The sequence below is a fragment of the Rhineura floridana genome, chromosome 1 (assembly GCF_030035675.1).
Source record: "Rhineura floridana isolate rRhiFlo1 chromosome 1, rRhiFlo1.hap2, whole genome shotgun sequence".
Taxonomy (NCBI): Eukaryota; Metazoa; Chordata; class Lepidosauria; order Squamata; family Rhineuridae; genus Rhineura; species Rhineura floridana.
Genome location: NC_084480.1, coordinates 308102561 through 308116762, shown reverse-complemented (window position 1 = coordinate 308116762; position 14202 = coordinate 308102561). Strand labels below are relative to the sequence as shown.

The 14202-nt window shown below is 43.2% G+C and overlaps 3 protein-coding genes across 9 annotated transcripts in view; 1 reads left to right on the top strand and 2 right to left on the bottom strand.

Moving 5' to 3' along the window:
• The window catches only part of PHF20L1 (PHD finger protein 20 like 1), a 96444-nt gene extending 95152 nt beyond the window's left edge, over positions 1-1292 (bottom strand). For 5 of the 6 annotated variants that reach the window (XM_061606937.1, XM_061606911.1, XM_061606932.1 and 2 more), the window contains exon 1: positions 992-1182. The gene's annotated coding sequence lies outside the window, so the exon portion shown is untranslated. The other variant, XM_061606923.1, reaches the window with a different exon arrangement.
• Positions 1293-9638: 8346 nt separating this feature from the next.
• TMEM71 (transmembrane protein 71) overlaps positions 9639-14202 on the top strand; it is a 49930-nt gene continuing 45366 nt past the window's right edge. For both annotated transcript variants that reach the window (XM_061607603.1, XM_061607593.1), the window contains exon 1: positions 9639-9728. In XM_061607603.1, the coding sequence (XP_061463587.1) occupies positions 9707-9728 (22 nt within the window). In that variant the 5' untranslated portion in view covers positions 9639-9706. The remainder of the gene's footprint in view (positions 9729-14202) is intronic.
• On the bottom strand, positions 11078-11842 carry LOC133376131 (phospholipid scramblase 1-like). Its single transcript, XM_061607579.1, has one exon. It carries the CDS (start codon positions 11780-11782, stop codon positions 11078-11080), a length of 705 nt encoding a protein of 234 aa, XP_061463563.1. The 5' UTR covers positions 11783-11842.

The following is a 14202-nucleotide window of genomic DNA, read 5'->3' as shown; positions in this document are numbered from 1 at the left end:
ACAAGGAACATATAGAGCTGCTTTATACCAAGCCAGAATTTTGGTCCATTTAGCTCAATATTTTGTATATGGGCAGGATGTTAGAGCAGGATCTTTCTAAGACAAACCTGAAGAACGAAGAATCTTCCGCATGCAAAACATGTATGCTACTATGAGGTATGACCCTTGCCCTACAAAGGAGAACATTTCAGCCTAATTCTGTATTAGATATAGTTTTTAGTTTCTCCTTGGCCTTAAGTACTAGAACAAAACAAAACGCCACATAACCCAACTGACCAGGACCTTATCCCAAATCTACATTAGAAAAAGTGGGATATTTATGTTTATTGGGGCAAAAGTCTTCCTAGAAAGAAAGGGTCCTCTGCCACTACCAAGTCTCTTTAGGGGACAGCCACAATGTACATTGCACTTTTTCATTTTTTTAAAACCCTCTCTTTCTTTAACACAGCAATGTAACAGATTAAGATTAAGAACACGGTGCCCACTTTGAAAACAACAAGTGGAATACATTTTAAAATCGCCCATAAGTTGTGAAGACCAAACAGAAAAGGTTTTTAACGACCTGCCTAAATCTTAACAAAAAGGAAACCGGTCTAACATCCCTAGGAAGTGAGTTCCCCAGGCAGGGTGCTGCCACAGAAAAGGCCCTGCCCCGTTGCCCCATCACCCTAGCCTCTCTTGACAGTGGGACATATAACAAGGCCTCTGAAGAAGCTCTCGAGCTACGGGCAGGCTGAGGGAACTCTAACAGTGGACCGGCTTGGGTAGTTCTTCTTCTCCTCCTCCCAAGAAAGCCCCACACACAAGACGTCGCTCAGGCGACGGGGAGGAGGGAGCCGGGCACGGCCGGGATCACCCCCGCAAGGGAAACCGCAGCTCATAAGAGGCGCGAGGAGCCCCCGAAGGCTGTTGCCTGGAAGGCGGTTGTCAGACCCAGTGAGGAGCGAGGCCTGTCCGTCTGCGGGGCGGCTCGGCTCCGGCCCTTTCTTACCCGCCGCCGCCGCTGCCACTACCAGCCCAGCCAGGACCTTGCCTGGGCGGGACGGGGTTCCCACTCGCTTCCCCCGAGGAAGGTCGTCAGCAACACCAGCAGCAACACCGCCGCCTTCCTCCCCCGCCTTCCTCCTCAGCCAGCCCCATCGCCGTCTCCTCCCGGCCCCGCCTCTCTCACTCCAGCGCAGACACCTTACGTCACTTTCCCCGCGACGCTCGCCGTAGCGTAGGCGAAGCAGAAGGGGCGCTGCCTCCAGCCGCCTCCAACGTCACGTGACGGGGAGGAACGAACCAAAAGCCGTTGCCGGCTGAGGAAAAATAGGAAAGCATTGAGAAGTGGCGATCGTCGCGCATGCGCCAATGAGGCACGGCAGGGAAGGGGGAGTGCGCAAGCCAAAGGGAGGGGGTCACCGATATCATGAAGGTATTATAAACACTTCCGGCTCCCCGTTGTATATGCGGGGCAAACCGTGGTAGAGCAAAATAGTAAGAGTTGTGGTTTTATTTTGAATAAGCGTTATACACACAAATAAGTCAATGTGATATAGAGACTTGGGGATGAGTCAGTGGGTAGAGTGACTCCCCCATTTTTAAAATCATACTTGTGCTGCCCCACTCATATACCGACGTTCAAATCGAAACCAGGAGTGAGGGGTGTTCATGTTGCAATTTTTCAGTCTCTTTGGCGTGAGCTGGAAGGTCTTCCTCGCTCGTGCGAAGAGTTGGATTTCATGCTCTGATCGGGTTCTCTCGGGCGATGGATAGTCGAGAACTCGCTTTGCTTGGAAATAGACTATGTTTTGCAGGACTCTGGACGACTGATCTCTTTTTTTACATCTAAAAGTTAAAAACAGCATAACCCAGTGGCTCCAAAACTTCCCCCCCCCCATAAGCCACTTGGAAATTGGTCTTGCTGGACCACTTAATGATAGGGGGGGCTGTTGTAGTAATTGTAACATGCTGTACTAGATGCTGTATGATTTTTAATTGTATTTTGATTGCTTCTTTTATAATACTGGGTTTTATTTATCACAATTTAATTCAAATTGGAATATAGTACAATACAGTAAAAAAAAGAAGCAACCAACGTGCAATTAAAAATCAAGATAAATATTTAATGCAGACATGCTGCAGACCACCTGAATGATATATACTGTTTATAAAAGCAAGTTAAAGCCTCAGACTTTTAACTATTAGAGAGGCTGTCATTGCGCTTGCAGAAGCGTGATCCTGCATATCTTTGCTCAGAAGTAAGTCCCACTGAGTTCAGTGGAAGTTACCCTCATCATGTAATCTCCCTTAGAAGTAAATGCTGTGAAACCACAAAACCACCTTCCTTTTTCATATTTGCAATGCCATCCTAACCACGTCTACGCAGAAGAAAGTTCTACTCAATTCAGCGGTGTTTATTCCAAGGCAAGTGGGGTTATGACTGCAGCCTTAAGTTGGGAACGAGACCTACTGAGTTCCTAGTCAAGCTGTAATCCTAAACAGATTGATTTGTAAGTAAGATCAAAAGAAAAGCTCTGCTGGGCCAGGCCAAAGGTCCCTCTGGTGCAGCATCCTGTTCTCACAGTGGCCAGCCAGATGTCTATGGCAAGCCTGCAAGCAAGGACCTGAGTACAACAGCACTCTCCTCGCTTGCACTTCCCAGCACTAGTATCCTGAGACATGCAGCCCTCAACAGTAGAGGCAGAACATAGGCATCATAGCTAGTAGCCATTCCTAGCCTCATCCTCCATGAATTTGTCTAATCCTCAGGTGCATTTGTCTCCATATGTATTAACTTTCAGGGAGAATTTGAAAACATCAGGCATTTGATGGCTGAAGAGGACTATTCCTGGTAATCTGAAGATAACTAATGAACGAACATTTTTAGCTGTGTTTTAGAATATTTTTACTTTTTTATATGTTGTGTTTTAGAATGTTTTTAATTGAAATTGTGCTTTGGAATGTTTTTAAGTGTTTTTAATACCTTTTTCTTTTTGTCTTAATATGTTTTTCTTCTTTTTGTTAAATGTTTTATTTATGTTTGCTGGCATGGGTTCCTTCCGGAAAAACGGTGGGATATAAATTCAATTAATAATAATGCCATCCAAGTTGGTGGCCATCACGACATCCCATGATACTGTTGAGAAAATCCAGATTGCATTATACTTAGAATGTGTATAACATGTCAGTTATAATTAAGATGTGGAAAGCTAAACCAAAATATAGATAGCCATATCAAAGGTCAGAGAAGCTTCAAGGGACTGATTACAATGTGTACTAGAACTGCAGGCAATGTACTGAGATAAGAACAAGAAACTAGCTGGGAATTCTGATGTATCTTGTCTATACAGATGTAATTGGCAGATACCCAAAAGGTGATGACATATCTTTAAGTTTCGTTTTACTAAACTGCTTGCTTGTAACTTTTTATTGTCGTATAGCATCATTGAGATAAGGTATAAAACAAGCCCTGTTCAGGAATATGGCAGGCAGCTCACTTTTGGTGCTGGGCGTGTGAGTGTGCCTCAGCTTTGCAAAGCTTAATAAATCTATGTTGAACCCTCGTGCGTTCCTCCATCTCGTCTTGTTGGGAAAATTGGCAGTCCCACCAGGTACACGAACTAGCAAGAGTTTTTGCAACAATACTGAATTCCGTAGTTTAACTAAGCTTTGTGTGATGAAGTACCTTCTTTTGTCTGTCCTCATTCTTCCAACATTCAGCTTCAAGTTCCAGTAATATAAGAGAGGAAGAAAACTTATATTAAAATGTTTTTGGGTTTTTTTGGAAAATGTTGCTGCATGTATTTTTAGTGTTAGCTTTAGTTTTAAACAACATTTCTAACTAGGCTTCCATATACAACATGAGAGAAAATTTGTTGACATGCATTTATTTAAACTTGCATAACTTCTTTAGCTGAAAATAACAATTTATTATAATTGCAATTAATTCCATTCTTATAGCTAACCAAATTTGTGTTTTTGTAATGAGTGAATGCCTAACTTTGGTAGAGCAGAACAAAATTAATGGTTTAAATCCTTGACCATTGCTAGATCATATTTTGGCTGGTCAACTGACCAAATTTTTTAAAAATTGTATTTTATTAGACGTTTCCCACAAAATACATTACACAATATACAGCGTACATGTTCACTTAAATGTTATAGTAATACAGCAATGATATGATTTGTATAACGTAAAAAACTAGTTAATTATTTTCAGTTTCAGCTAAGCTTTGTAGAGTTCTGCTGTGCGCCACCCCAATCTCCAAGCGGTGAGATTTCCAGGGGTCCCTGCACTCGCCAAGGGTTTGGTTTCCTTGGGAAGAAGATCAGCGGAGACTGTGGTGTCTTTATGAAATATGGTTTGTTTATTTACACACATTCCAACCTCAGCTTAGGATGGAGGGGTTCAAGGTATCAGCAGTCCAATATCCAGCTTTTCAATTAGGGTTACAGGAGGCCATGGTGCAGAGAGCCAGTCTCTCTGCCTGCTTCACTTCCCTGCTTTTCTCCGACACAGCTGACTACACAGGTCTCTCCTAGGCCCCAGGAGGGGGGGGGGAGGCTCTCCTGAAGAGTTTCAATGACAAAAGGATCTCCCTGGCCTATTCACCTGATAGATTCATTAACCCACCTGGCCACTCTATTAGATTAACAAAAGAAACTCATCTGACCAGCAGAGCGTTTCTCACCCCTAGGCGCAAGTCTCCAAATCAGAGGCTGGAGGAATATCTCAACCCCGCAAACTCACAACAGTTCTTAACAGAGATTACGGATCAATGTTATCTTGAACTGACCGAGGTTTTTCATGTGGGTTGCAGGGAGTACTCAGATGTCTAACTCTGGACTACATTATCCTAGAGCTGGAAGTTTAGTCATGCTGATCTGTCCTCTATCCCTGAAAATTGAGAATTGTGAGTCTTCTGTGTATGTATGGGGAGAGGGCCTGTAGCATCCATGCAACTCCGAAAATGCAACAATCAAGGGCATTACAACATTTGCCAGGTGGCCACAGGTGACAAGGAATTGCAACTAGGTGAGCAACTTGGCTGTTGGAGTGCTTCTGTCCTCCTCCACACTCAGTATAGAAATACAGTGGGCTGCTGATGGAGGGATGGAGCATGGAGGTCTCCATTCCTCTTTCGTTTGCCAGCCCCCATCACACTCATAATGTTTTGTGGTTGTTTGCAGGCTAGTAACTTGTGGGCTTGTTTACAAGGCTGAACAATTGAGTCCTTCCAGACACCAGCCAAGGTGAAGACTGCATTATCTAGGTTCACAAGGTTTCTCTGGACTCACGATACTATGGAAATAAGAAAGATTTGTCAATTTTACCCATGTGCTCCAGTGCCAATGGAGAAATGTCTTCCACCCACATCTGTAGGGAATCTGGAAAAGTCTGGTGACTTGGGAGAAACAATTATACAACCAACAATTTGGGAATTCAACACCATAATTCAAGGAGATGCAGTTTTGTGAAATTGCCCCACTCCAACTTTGTTCCTCCAAATTATTTTGCTGATTCTTCAGCAAGTTTACTTAGTAAGTCACATGAAGCTCAACGCGGCTAACTTCTGATTAGATTTGCAAGGAACTGCACTGCTAATCTCTGATCCCCTTCCTTCCCTCCCCAACCTCCCCCTCATATAACACCTTTTAAACTAGGGGTGGGGAATCTTTTCAGCCCGGTGGGCCAAGAACCTTACCTCTACAAGCCCCATGGATCAAGTCTGACAGGTGGGCAGGACTACTCACTTGTCAGTTACCTGACATCATAATGGCATCTGGTACCAACAGTGCCTTCTATTGAAACTGCTTAGAAATGCTCTTCAAACTGCAGGCTGCACTTTTACCTGCCTCCCACCTGAGGTCACTTATGTCAGGGGCAGGGAGGTGGGCAAGGTTTGGGGGAAACATGCTTGCAGACCAAATTAGTACCCCCATGGGTGTAATTAGGTTCCCCACCCCTGTTTTAAAACTTGGGGTCTGGTTTGGAATGAATTACCTTAGTGGGGGGGTATTGCAAGATAGTCTTTCTTTTTTGATTGGTACATAAAAAACAATTTTGTAGTATTTCAGGTTTAAAAAATAGAACAGCACTCTTGATATTTGTAACAATCACTGCTTTTTGAGGATGATTTATTAACAGTGCACCTGTTGAAGAAAATGAACTGCTGGAGGAACAAACACCCTCCACCCATTCTGTAATAGTGTGCTTTTTCTGCAGATATTCAACTGCTGTCTGGTATAAGGGTGGTCCACCGTGAGTAAAAAAAAATAGCCATTGTTTTGTGGTGGCAGCCATTTTGAATGTACCAAAATCCAAAAAGCAAAATAGGGTATTATGGGAAAAACCAAGCGGCAACCTCTTCAACTTTCTCCCCCACAGAAGGATTTCACTTTACCCTCCAAAATACAGCTGTAATAAAACAGCTGATTTTAAGGCGGGTGTAATGGAGGACCCTTCAAGCATCCTGGCCCCCAAGCAATTTAGGCCCCTGAATGTGATGGAGGAAAAATGGTTTTTTTTCTGTATTCACACATACAGGCATTAAAAGCAGGCCTGTGCGTAGGAAAAGCAGGAAATTGTCAAGTTCACCTTGATGTCAATTCCTGTGCTCTTTCTATGCCTTATTGGCCAGTGCGTAATTGACAGGTCATTAATTTGGGTATTGTTTTAAGCAATGGGCAACTTTGGGCGTTGGCATGCATTCTTGAGATGGCTCGGTGTGTCGGTTTTTTTACTTTTGATAAACGGAATACAGCTTTGCAAGTGGGCAGTTTTTTATTCTTGTTAGGCCTCCTTTAGGCTGAAACGCAGGCCATTGTGTTTTGCATGTAATCCTTTAAGCTATGTATTTTATAATAGAAGATACAAGAAAATAACCTTTTCTCTATAGCAGTGTAGTTATCAGTGGAATTTCGTACAGAAACTTCCAGTCACTCTAAAGGGAACCAAACTTGGCTTTGCATCATGGTGACACTTAAAGGAACATGTTGTAATGTCCTGGGATGTTCCTGGCCAGCTTGGCTGATCAGGAGCCATGATGGAATGGAATGTATCATACACTGAAGAATAGTGGTAACCCAGATCAAGCAGACAGTTGGTAGATTAGAGATATTAGTCAAAAAGAGAAAACAAGACAATGGGATGGGAGGTATCTGCAAAATTATGAATATACATATATTCATTTTAATAAAAGTTATCTGATTGGTTGGAAATATTGCAAGAGGGAAGAACTGTGATGTTATGTGGGAAGGAACCTACGGGAATGATTAACTACTGCCACATGCTGTAACTGTACTATATAAAAGAGCTTGCACACAGTGCCTCAGTGCCGTCCTCTCCAGACTTTCTGGGGGACTGACCCTGCATATGCTTGTAAAGAATAAAGATCTACCTTTTTGCTTTAAGCCTGTGTCTAAATTACTTCAAGGACCCTCAGCAAAAGATCACAGCAGGAGAAAAATTCTCCTTCAGATGAAACTGGAGAAATGGCCCATGTCAATTCTCTCCAACCCTACCGGTGAAAGTGATAAAACTATGGGTTATAACCAGCTAAGTCTTACTCAGAGTAGACCTACCAAAATTAATAAACCTAAGTCATGCACATCAATGTCAGTGGGCTTACTCTGAGTAGGATTAACATATCAATTTCACCAGACTACTATAATGCTGACGAGAGGAAAACCTTTTATCGGTTTCACTATCAGTGGTAGTGGGCAGGCAGATGCCACTGGTGTTAGCGGAGCAGGATTAAACATAATCACTAGCATCACTGGCCACTCCACCACCTGGCTGAGACAATCAAACTGCAGACCGTTTACACATGAAAAGATTGTGCTGCAATTGTGCTGGATTATTATTATTTAATTGGTTTAATCTTTTTTTTTTACAAAAAGGATGACCATAAGGTAATTGTGGGATTATAGCAGTTTGGGAGGAGTGTTTGCTGGATAAATCAGTGAGCAAATAGTATCAATAGTGGAGAAAATGGTTGATAATAGTTTGTATTTTCTGTGGCCCAAAGAGAATGACACTATCCCTCTCCCCCTGACATGGTTTGCTTTACATTCTTCCACACTTTTTTGAATTGTCATATGTTGATAGCTGGCATTTCTGGGGCAGCAATAGAGATGGAGGAGAAATTCAATTGAGTTTGCACATAAAGGCAAATCTACCTAATTCACACATCCTGAATCAGATTGTGAACCAAAATGCAGGCATCCTTCAAAATTCACACTGCTCCAAATTTTGCAATGCAGTTTTCCAACTAAGTAATATATACAAAAATGCATATACTATTAATTTATCAAATTTATATCCTGCCCATCCTCCCAAAAGCACAGGGTGGTACCTAGGTAAATACTAGGTAATCAGTATATTAAAATGCTAGTATTAGTAAAAGTAACATACAAAACTGCATTAGGAAAATTGCTTGCAAAAATATGCACATTAGGAAAGATTTTGTGCAAAAGTTGGTATATTAGGAGAAATGTGCATTCATATGCAAAGGAATTTTCATGATAATTTTTCTTTAAGGGCTTGCAAATTGTAGAGAACTGAGTTTAAGATTGGAAAACGTGACAGAGAAACCGAAATTGACATATTCGCCCATCCCTGATGGAGTGCCTTCAAGTCAATCCCGATTTATGGCAATCCTATGAATAGGGATTTAATGGTAAGCAATATTCAGAGGGGTTTTTACCATTGCCTCCCTCTGAGGCTACTCCTCTCCAGTTGGCTACAGCCTGCTCAGCTTGCCACAGCTGCACAAGCCAGCCCCTTCCTTGTCCGCAACTGCCAGCTGTGGGGCAACTGGGCTCCTTGGGACTATGCAGCTTGCCCACAGCTGCACAGGTGGCAGGACACATAACGCCTGAGCCACTCACTGTGGGGTTGATCTTTAGCTGGCCCTTGACACCCAGGAGACACGAGTGGGGATTTGAACGCACAGACTCTGGGCTCCCAGTCAGGCTCTCCTCCCCACTGTGCTATACCAGCTGTGTCACCCATCCCTAAGTAGCAATAAATTTTTCTTGAACAGGTGGAGGGAAGCATAGAATCATAGAGTTGGAAGGACATATAAGGCCATCAAGTCCAACCCCCTGCTCAATGCAGGAATCAAAATTAAAGCATGTTAGGATGTATACGGAGCAGGGCCAAGCAAGACAAATGCACGTACATAGAATATCATTTTATTCCTTTAGGGTGTTCAGATAATCTCTCCCCCCCCCACTCCACTGTCGCCGATCTACCACTCCTGAGGTCTTGATAGGAAGTTGTATTAACTCATCCACCCAGACCTTTCTCTTGGATTTAGTAGACTCCTAATCCACCATCTCCCATGGCTTTTGAAAAGTACTGATCCTTTCCTCACCAAGAACAATGCACAAGCATGGCTCTTTTATTTATAGCTGAACATATCTTAGTAAACTACAGTTAGGCTCTCCACTAATCTTTAATCTTTGAAGGACTCTTCAAAAAGAATGCTTGCAATGTGAGGCTAGGCTTAGCAGGAAACATGACCTCATGCTGCTTCTGTGTTTCCTATTGCACAGTCTGTTTTCAAAAGGAAACAAGCAAGCTTTTAGAGTTCCTTCTGTCCTTTTTAAGACCCTGTGATCTTCAACTGCAGCAGAAGCAGTACTAACAGAAACTGAACAGCTACAGTCCGTAGTCTCTCTTGTCGGATGGATATACTGTTGATGTAATGTTGAAATGGACAACACGGCTTTTCCAGGTCTGGGAGATTTTATATTGTCAAATCTTTTCTTAATAGCAGTATTGTCAATTACTTGAGGAAAGGGGTGCTCCACTGACTGTTAACACTCAGACTTCTATATCTGTAGAGGAAAAAGGTTAAGAGATGTATACAAACCAAATCTGTTGCAATGCTTTGTGTACATTTGTTCAAAGATGTAGCAAATATGATCAATATTTGAATAATGTGCATGTTTGTAGTAGGAAATTAGTCCCATTGTGGTCAGTGGGGCTCCCCCCCCAAGTGTGTGGTCCCACTTCCGTTGTGTTTTAAATCTCAGCTTTCCAAGATCAGACTTGCATCTGCTCTTCCATTGTAAACTAAAAATGCTAACTTAGCAAGTTAAGTTTTCATTTCCCAAAACAATTGTTTTAGTGTTGATGATGGTGCAAAGTGTACACTGTAAAGAGAATAGTTTAGCTGGTGATTTAAGGGCATCGTTGGCTTAGAAATTGGTTTAATTTATCAGTAACGAAGGTGATCAGAACATAGGGTGGCCATGTGTAAAAGAGGAAAGGGTTCCTGCACCCTAAATAGCTTTGTAGGAGGAGTGGATTTCATGGCTGAAATTCCCTTTTCTACACAGTTTTTTGAAGATGCGGGAGACATGCCCTCCAGTTTGGCTATTTGCAACCCTCACCCCAACCTTTTTAAGAGCACAGTGCTGAAAGGAGATCCACTGGGCCAGGTGACGCTGCAGGACAGGAGCCTCTACTACCTTCCCTCCTCACCTAATAAGCTCATGGGGGGAGCACTATGCAGGTTCACTGCAGAGGACCTCAGTTGAAGAGACCAGACCACTATGGAGAGTTACTGTGGGTGGCACTATGAGCCCCCAAAAGGGAAACTTCCCCATGGACACCTCACCTGCCTGGAAATCTTGCATTAAGATATTTTCAGATTCAATATGTATTACAGAGTAAGTGTAATTTGTCTCATACAAAATGCCCTAAACCGAAAAGTAATATCTTTAATGCTTGATTTATATTATTATCTTCATACAAAATACGGGTGTGATTCTTGCCTTGGCGGCCACAAGGAGCAAAAACTTCCTATAATGACTATTTTGTGAATGACCAGTCTAAACTGGATACATTTGATTGTCTAAAAAATAAAATCAGTGTATATTTCAATGTGTTCTTAATCCTACAGCAGCGCTCATAAGTAAGAACATTCTGGCACTCTAGGTCCATTAAAGGTGTGATGGTGCAAAAAGAGTTGTAATGAAAATCTCTCTTACGAGTAAGAGTAACGCTCCATTTTAGCAAAGCAAAAAGAGAAGCAACACGAGAGCCTTCTCCAAAGTGTTTATAATGCAGCAACCAGTTCTATTGCCAGACCCCAACTCGCTGTTCCTCAGCTCCTGCAGATTCAAAGAACATGAAATCCATGAGGAAGCAAGCCCCAATCATGACAGCTTTCATTTTGACATCGAGGTCCAATGGGAACTGGATTCCAAAGTTGTCGGTATCAGTGAAGATCTCTTTCAGAAAGCCAGTCCAGCGCTTAGAAATTCTTCCAACTCTGTTCCACTCATCTAGTGACATCACCTCAAAATTAATATCTTCACAAAAGCTGCACACTACACAGGGCCCAACGATTTTAAGAACATCCTGCTGGGCTTCATTTTGGATAATGAATTTTGGCAGAAAGGGATCCCATATTTGTTTAATATACCCAACCGGGGTGCCTGGAGGGGCCTGGACTTCAAGCTCTTGCAAGCAGCACGGACACCAGCAACTGGAGCATCTGAGAGGTCGCCTGAGCTCTATCACTTCCTGGCCCACATTGTCCATGATTTTCATTGCAAACGGCCGGGATGTCCCACAGCAGTTTCGGGTACAGCAGTCGGTTTCCTCAGCTGCAAAGTAAATCCTTTGCCCCCAGCCATTTTTTATTTCATAGTTGTTGTTAGTTTCAAAGCCAATTATTATTTCTAGAAGCTCAATCTGTTGCTGAATTATTATCTGATCAATCTGGCTTAAATATTCTAATCCAGGAGGACAGTTGGGAGGTGGAAGGGGTGCCGGCATCCAAGTTACACCATGCAGTGCATTACCTTGAACTGGTGGAGCTCCATAAACTCCAGGAAAACCCTGCTGTCCTGAATAAACAGGTCCGGGAGCATGTTGAACGTATCCATACATTACCTGTGGTGTAGGGCCATATTTTCTAGGAGATGGGGGGGATTGTTTTGGTAGCATTTCCATGGTTCTGCATTCATGTGTTTCTTGGGGGCTTATGCCATGTTCTCAGTGCGCCTCTTCACAGTTTCTGGGCTCAGGTTGCTGCCCAGTCAGGAGGGAATTATTTTGTAATGGAGGCCCATTCAGATGACTTGAGCCTCCGCATGCTGCCTGAAATGATACACCCATACACAGGTTGAACTAAATACTACACATCATGGATCCTATTGTTGAGTCACACTGTTAGCAATTGCCACTGTCCTCTTCATCAATCCCTATGGTGAACCTATGAGACAGCAGTGGGGAACGTTTGTATAAAGAGAATTGACCCACAAAAGAAATAACTTGGGGGATGGAGCTGCCAGTAGGTGAAGCAGCCAAAGCCAAAAGTAGGTAGGGCCAGTAATGAGGTTCAAATATTCTAGTTATTGCTTATCCAAGCTCACCTCTTGTTATGATGTGATATTTGTGTGTCCTTCAGATGAATCCTGGCTGTTTGCAGAGGAAACTTTTCATCTTAGAAAATAAACATTCAAATGTTTGGAAGAGGGGGTACATCAAGAATATCTGGGGAATGTTAGAAAGGCAACAACATAATAATTCATTGTGTGACATCTTCCCAGTTTCAGGTGTAGACAGCCTTCTCAATGAGGCTTGGTTGCAGCTTCTATTCTTCCCTTTCTCCTTCCCCCCAGCTATTTCCTCCCTTTCTCCTTCTCCCTCCTTTTTGTATCGAAACTATTACTTCCTCGTTTCACCTGAAACACCATTCTCCACTTGGCTTGTTTCCCTACGGCTTTCACTCCCTCTTCCTCTATTTCTGTTCTCTCCTTGCTTTTCTTCATTTCAGTCCTGTGCAGAGGTATAGTTGTCAAGGGTCAGGGGGAGTCTTAGACCCCTTACTTTTTGGGGTGCAGGGTCCCAGTGTCTCCAGCATCCTACAGGCCAACCAGCATGAAAGGGGAGTGTGTTAGTCAGTAAGAAGAGTCTTCTAACCTGCTTCCTTGTCCTTTTCTGCTGATTAGAGCCCATCAGAGTGTAAGGAGGTAAGTCAGCCACTGATAACACTCTTCCCTTTCATGCTGATTGGACCTAAGGACATCTCTTGATGTGAGAGAAGGCATTCAAAGGTTCTCATTCTCAATCCAGCAGCAAAAAAATAAAAAGGTGGTGAGGACGTTGCTGTGTCTAACATGAAGGGATCCTGCACTTTTGCATTTGCCACTATACTGCTGGTCCTGTGTCATCTTCTGTTACCACCTGGGGAGTCAATATCCCATGGCTCCTCTCTGTCCATGCCTTCCGCACTGCCTGACACCTCTCCATTGATGCAAGCCATCTTCTGAGTTGGGCAGCAACCTCTCAATGCTTGCCCCGGAGATAGAAAAAACCTGCCAGAGGTGCAAAAGTCTGTAGCTGTTCCAGATCCTGACAGGTGCTAAGAAACAATGCAGCATATATTTGAGGGGGAAATGAACATTTAGAAATCCAGTTGAGGGCGAAATAAAATTGAGGGGTGCGCCAGATACGGCCCGCAGGCTGGGAGTTCCCCACTCCAACTATCTGGGAAAGAGATACTAAAGTCAGATGTCAGTCTCCTATAGGTGAGTGCAGGGGCATGCCAGAGAAACAAAACCTGCAAAGAGAAGACTTCATGCACACAGAAAACTAGAAGTCAAGGAGAAGACTATTCAAGGATATGGAAGGGCATTCAAGCTTCCGATGCCTCGCCTGCTGTCAAACACCGCCACAAGACACAGCATTTCCACTTCAGAGGAGCCTCAATTGGGAGCTACTTACCAATGGGTCTTCTGTTTAGTGATGATGATTGATATTGTTTGTCATGTTAAAAGAAGACAATGGCAATGGAAACACTGGTTCCTGCCAAGTGGTTCCTGCCATGTCTAGAAGGTCCTGCATAATTTCCACTATTGTTTCTCCTTAATCCAGTTTGGAAGCCACATCATGCACATCATGCTATGGTCCAAGAGAACTGTTACCCTCTGGGGTCACAAACAAAATCAGCTTGGATCACTGACTGTGGGCTTTTCAAAATAAATGATTGTATTATGACCTAGGAGGATATGTAACATTATAACGGTGAAAAGGTGCCTGAAGGTGTTCATTTGCTTTCATTATGGCAGTGGCTGGAAAACCCTTTAGTTATATCTAGATACGCAGGATTGAAGCCTCTTTTTGTGGGAATTTGTGGTCAGTCAAAGAGAGCAGGAAAAACCTCTGCTAATGAACCCACTTGTGCCTGCCCA

Excerpts from the sequence above, each read along its gene's own strand:
- LOC133376131 (XM_061607579.1), bottom strand. The coding sequence starts at position 11,782 with ATGCCGGCACCCCTTCCACCTCCCAACTGTCCTCCTGGATTAGAATAT.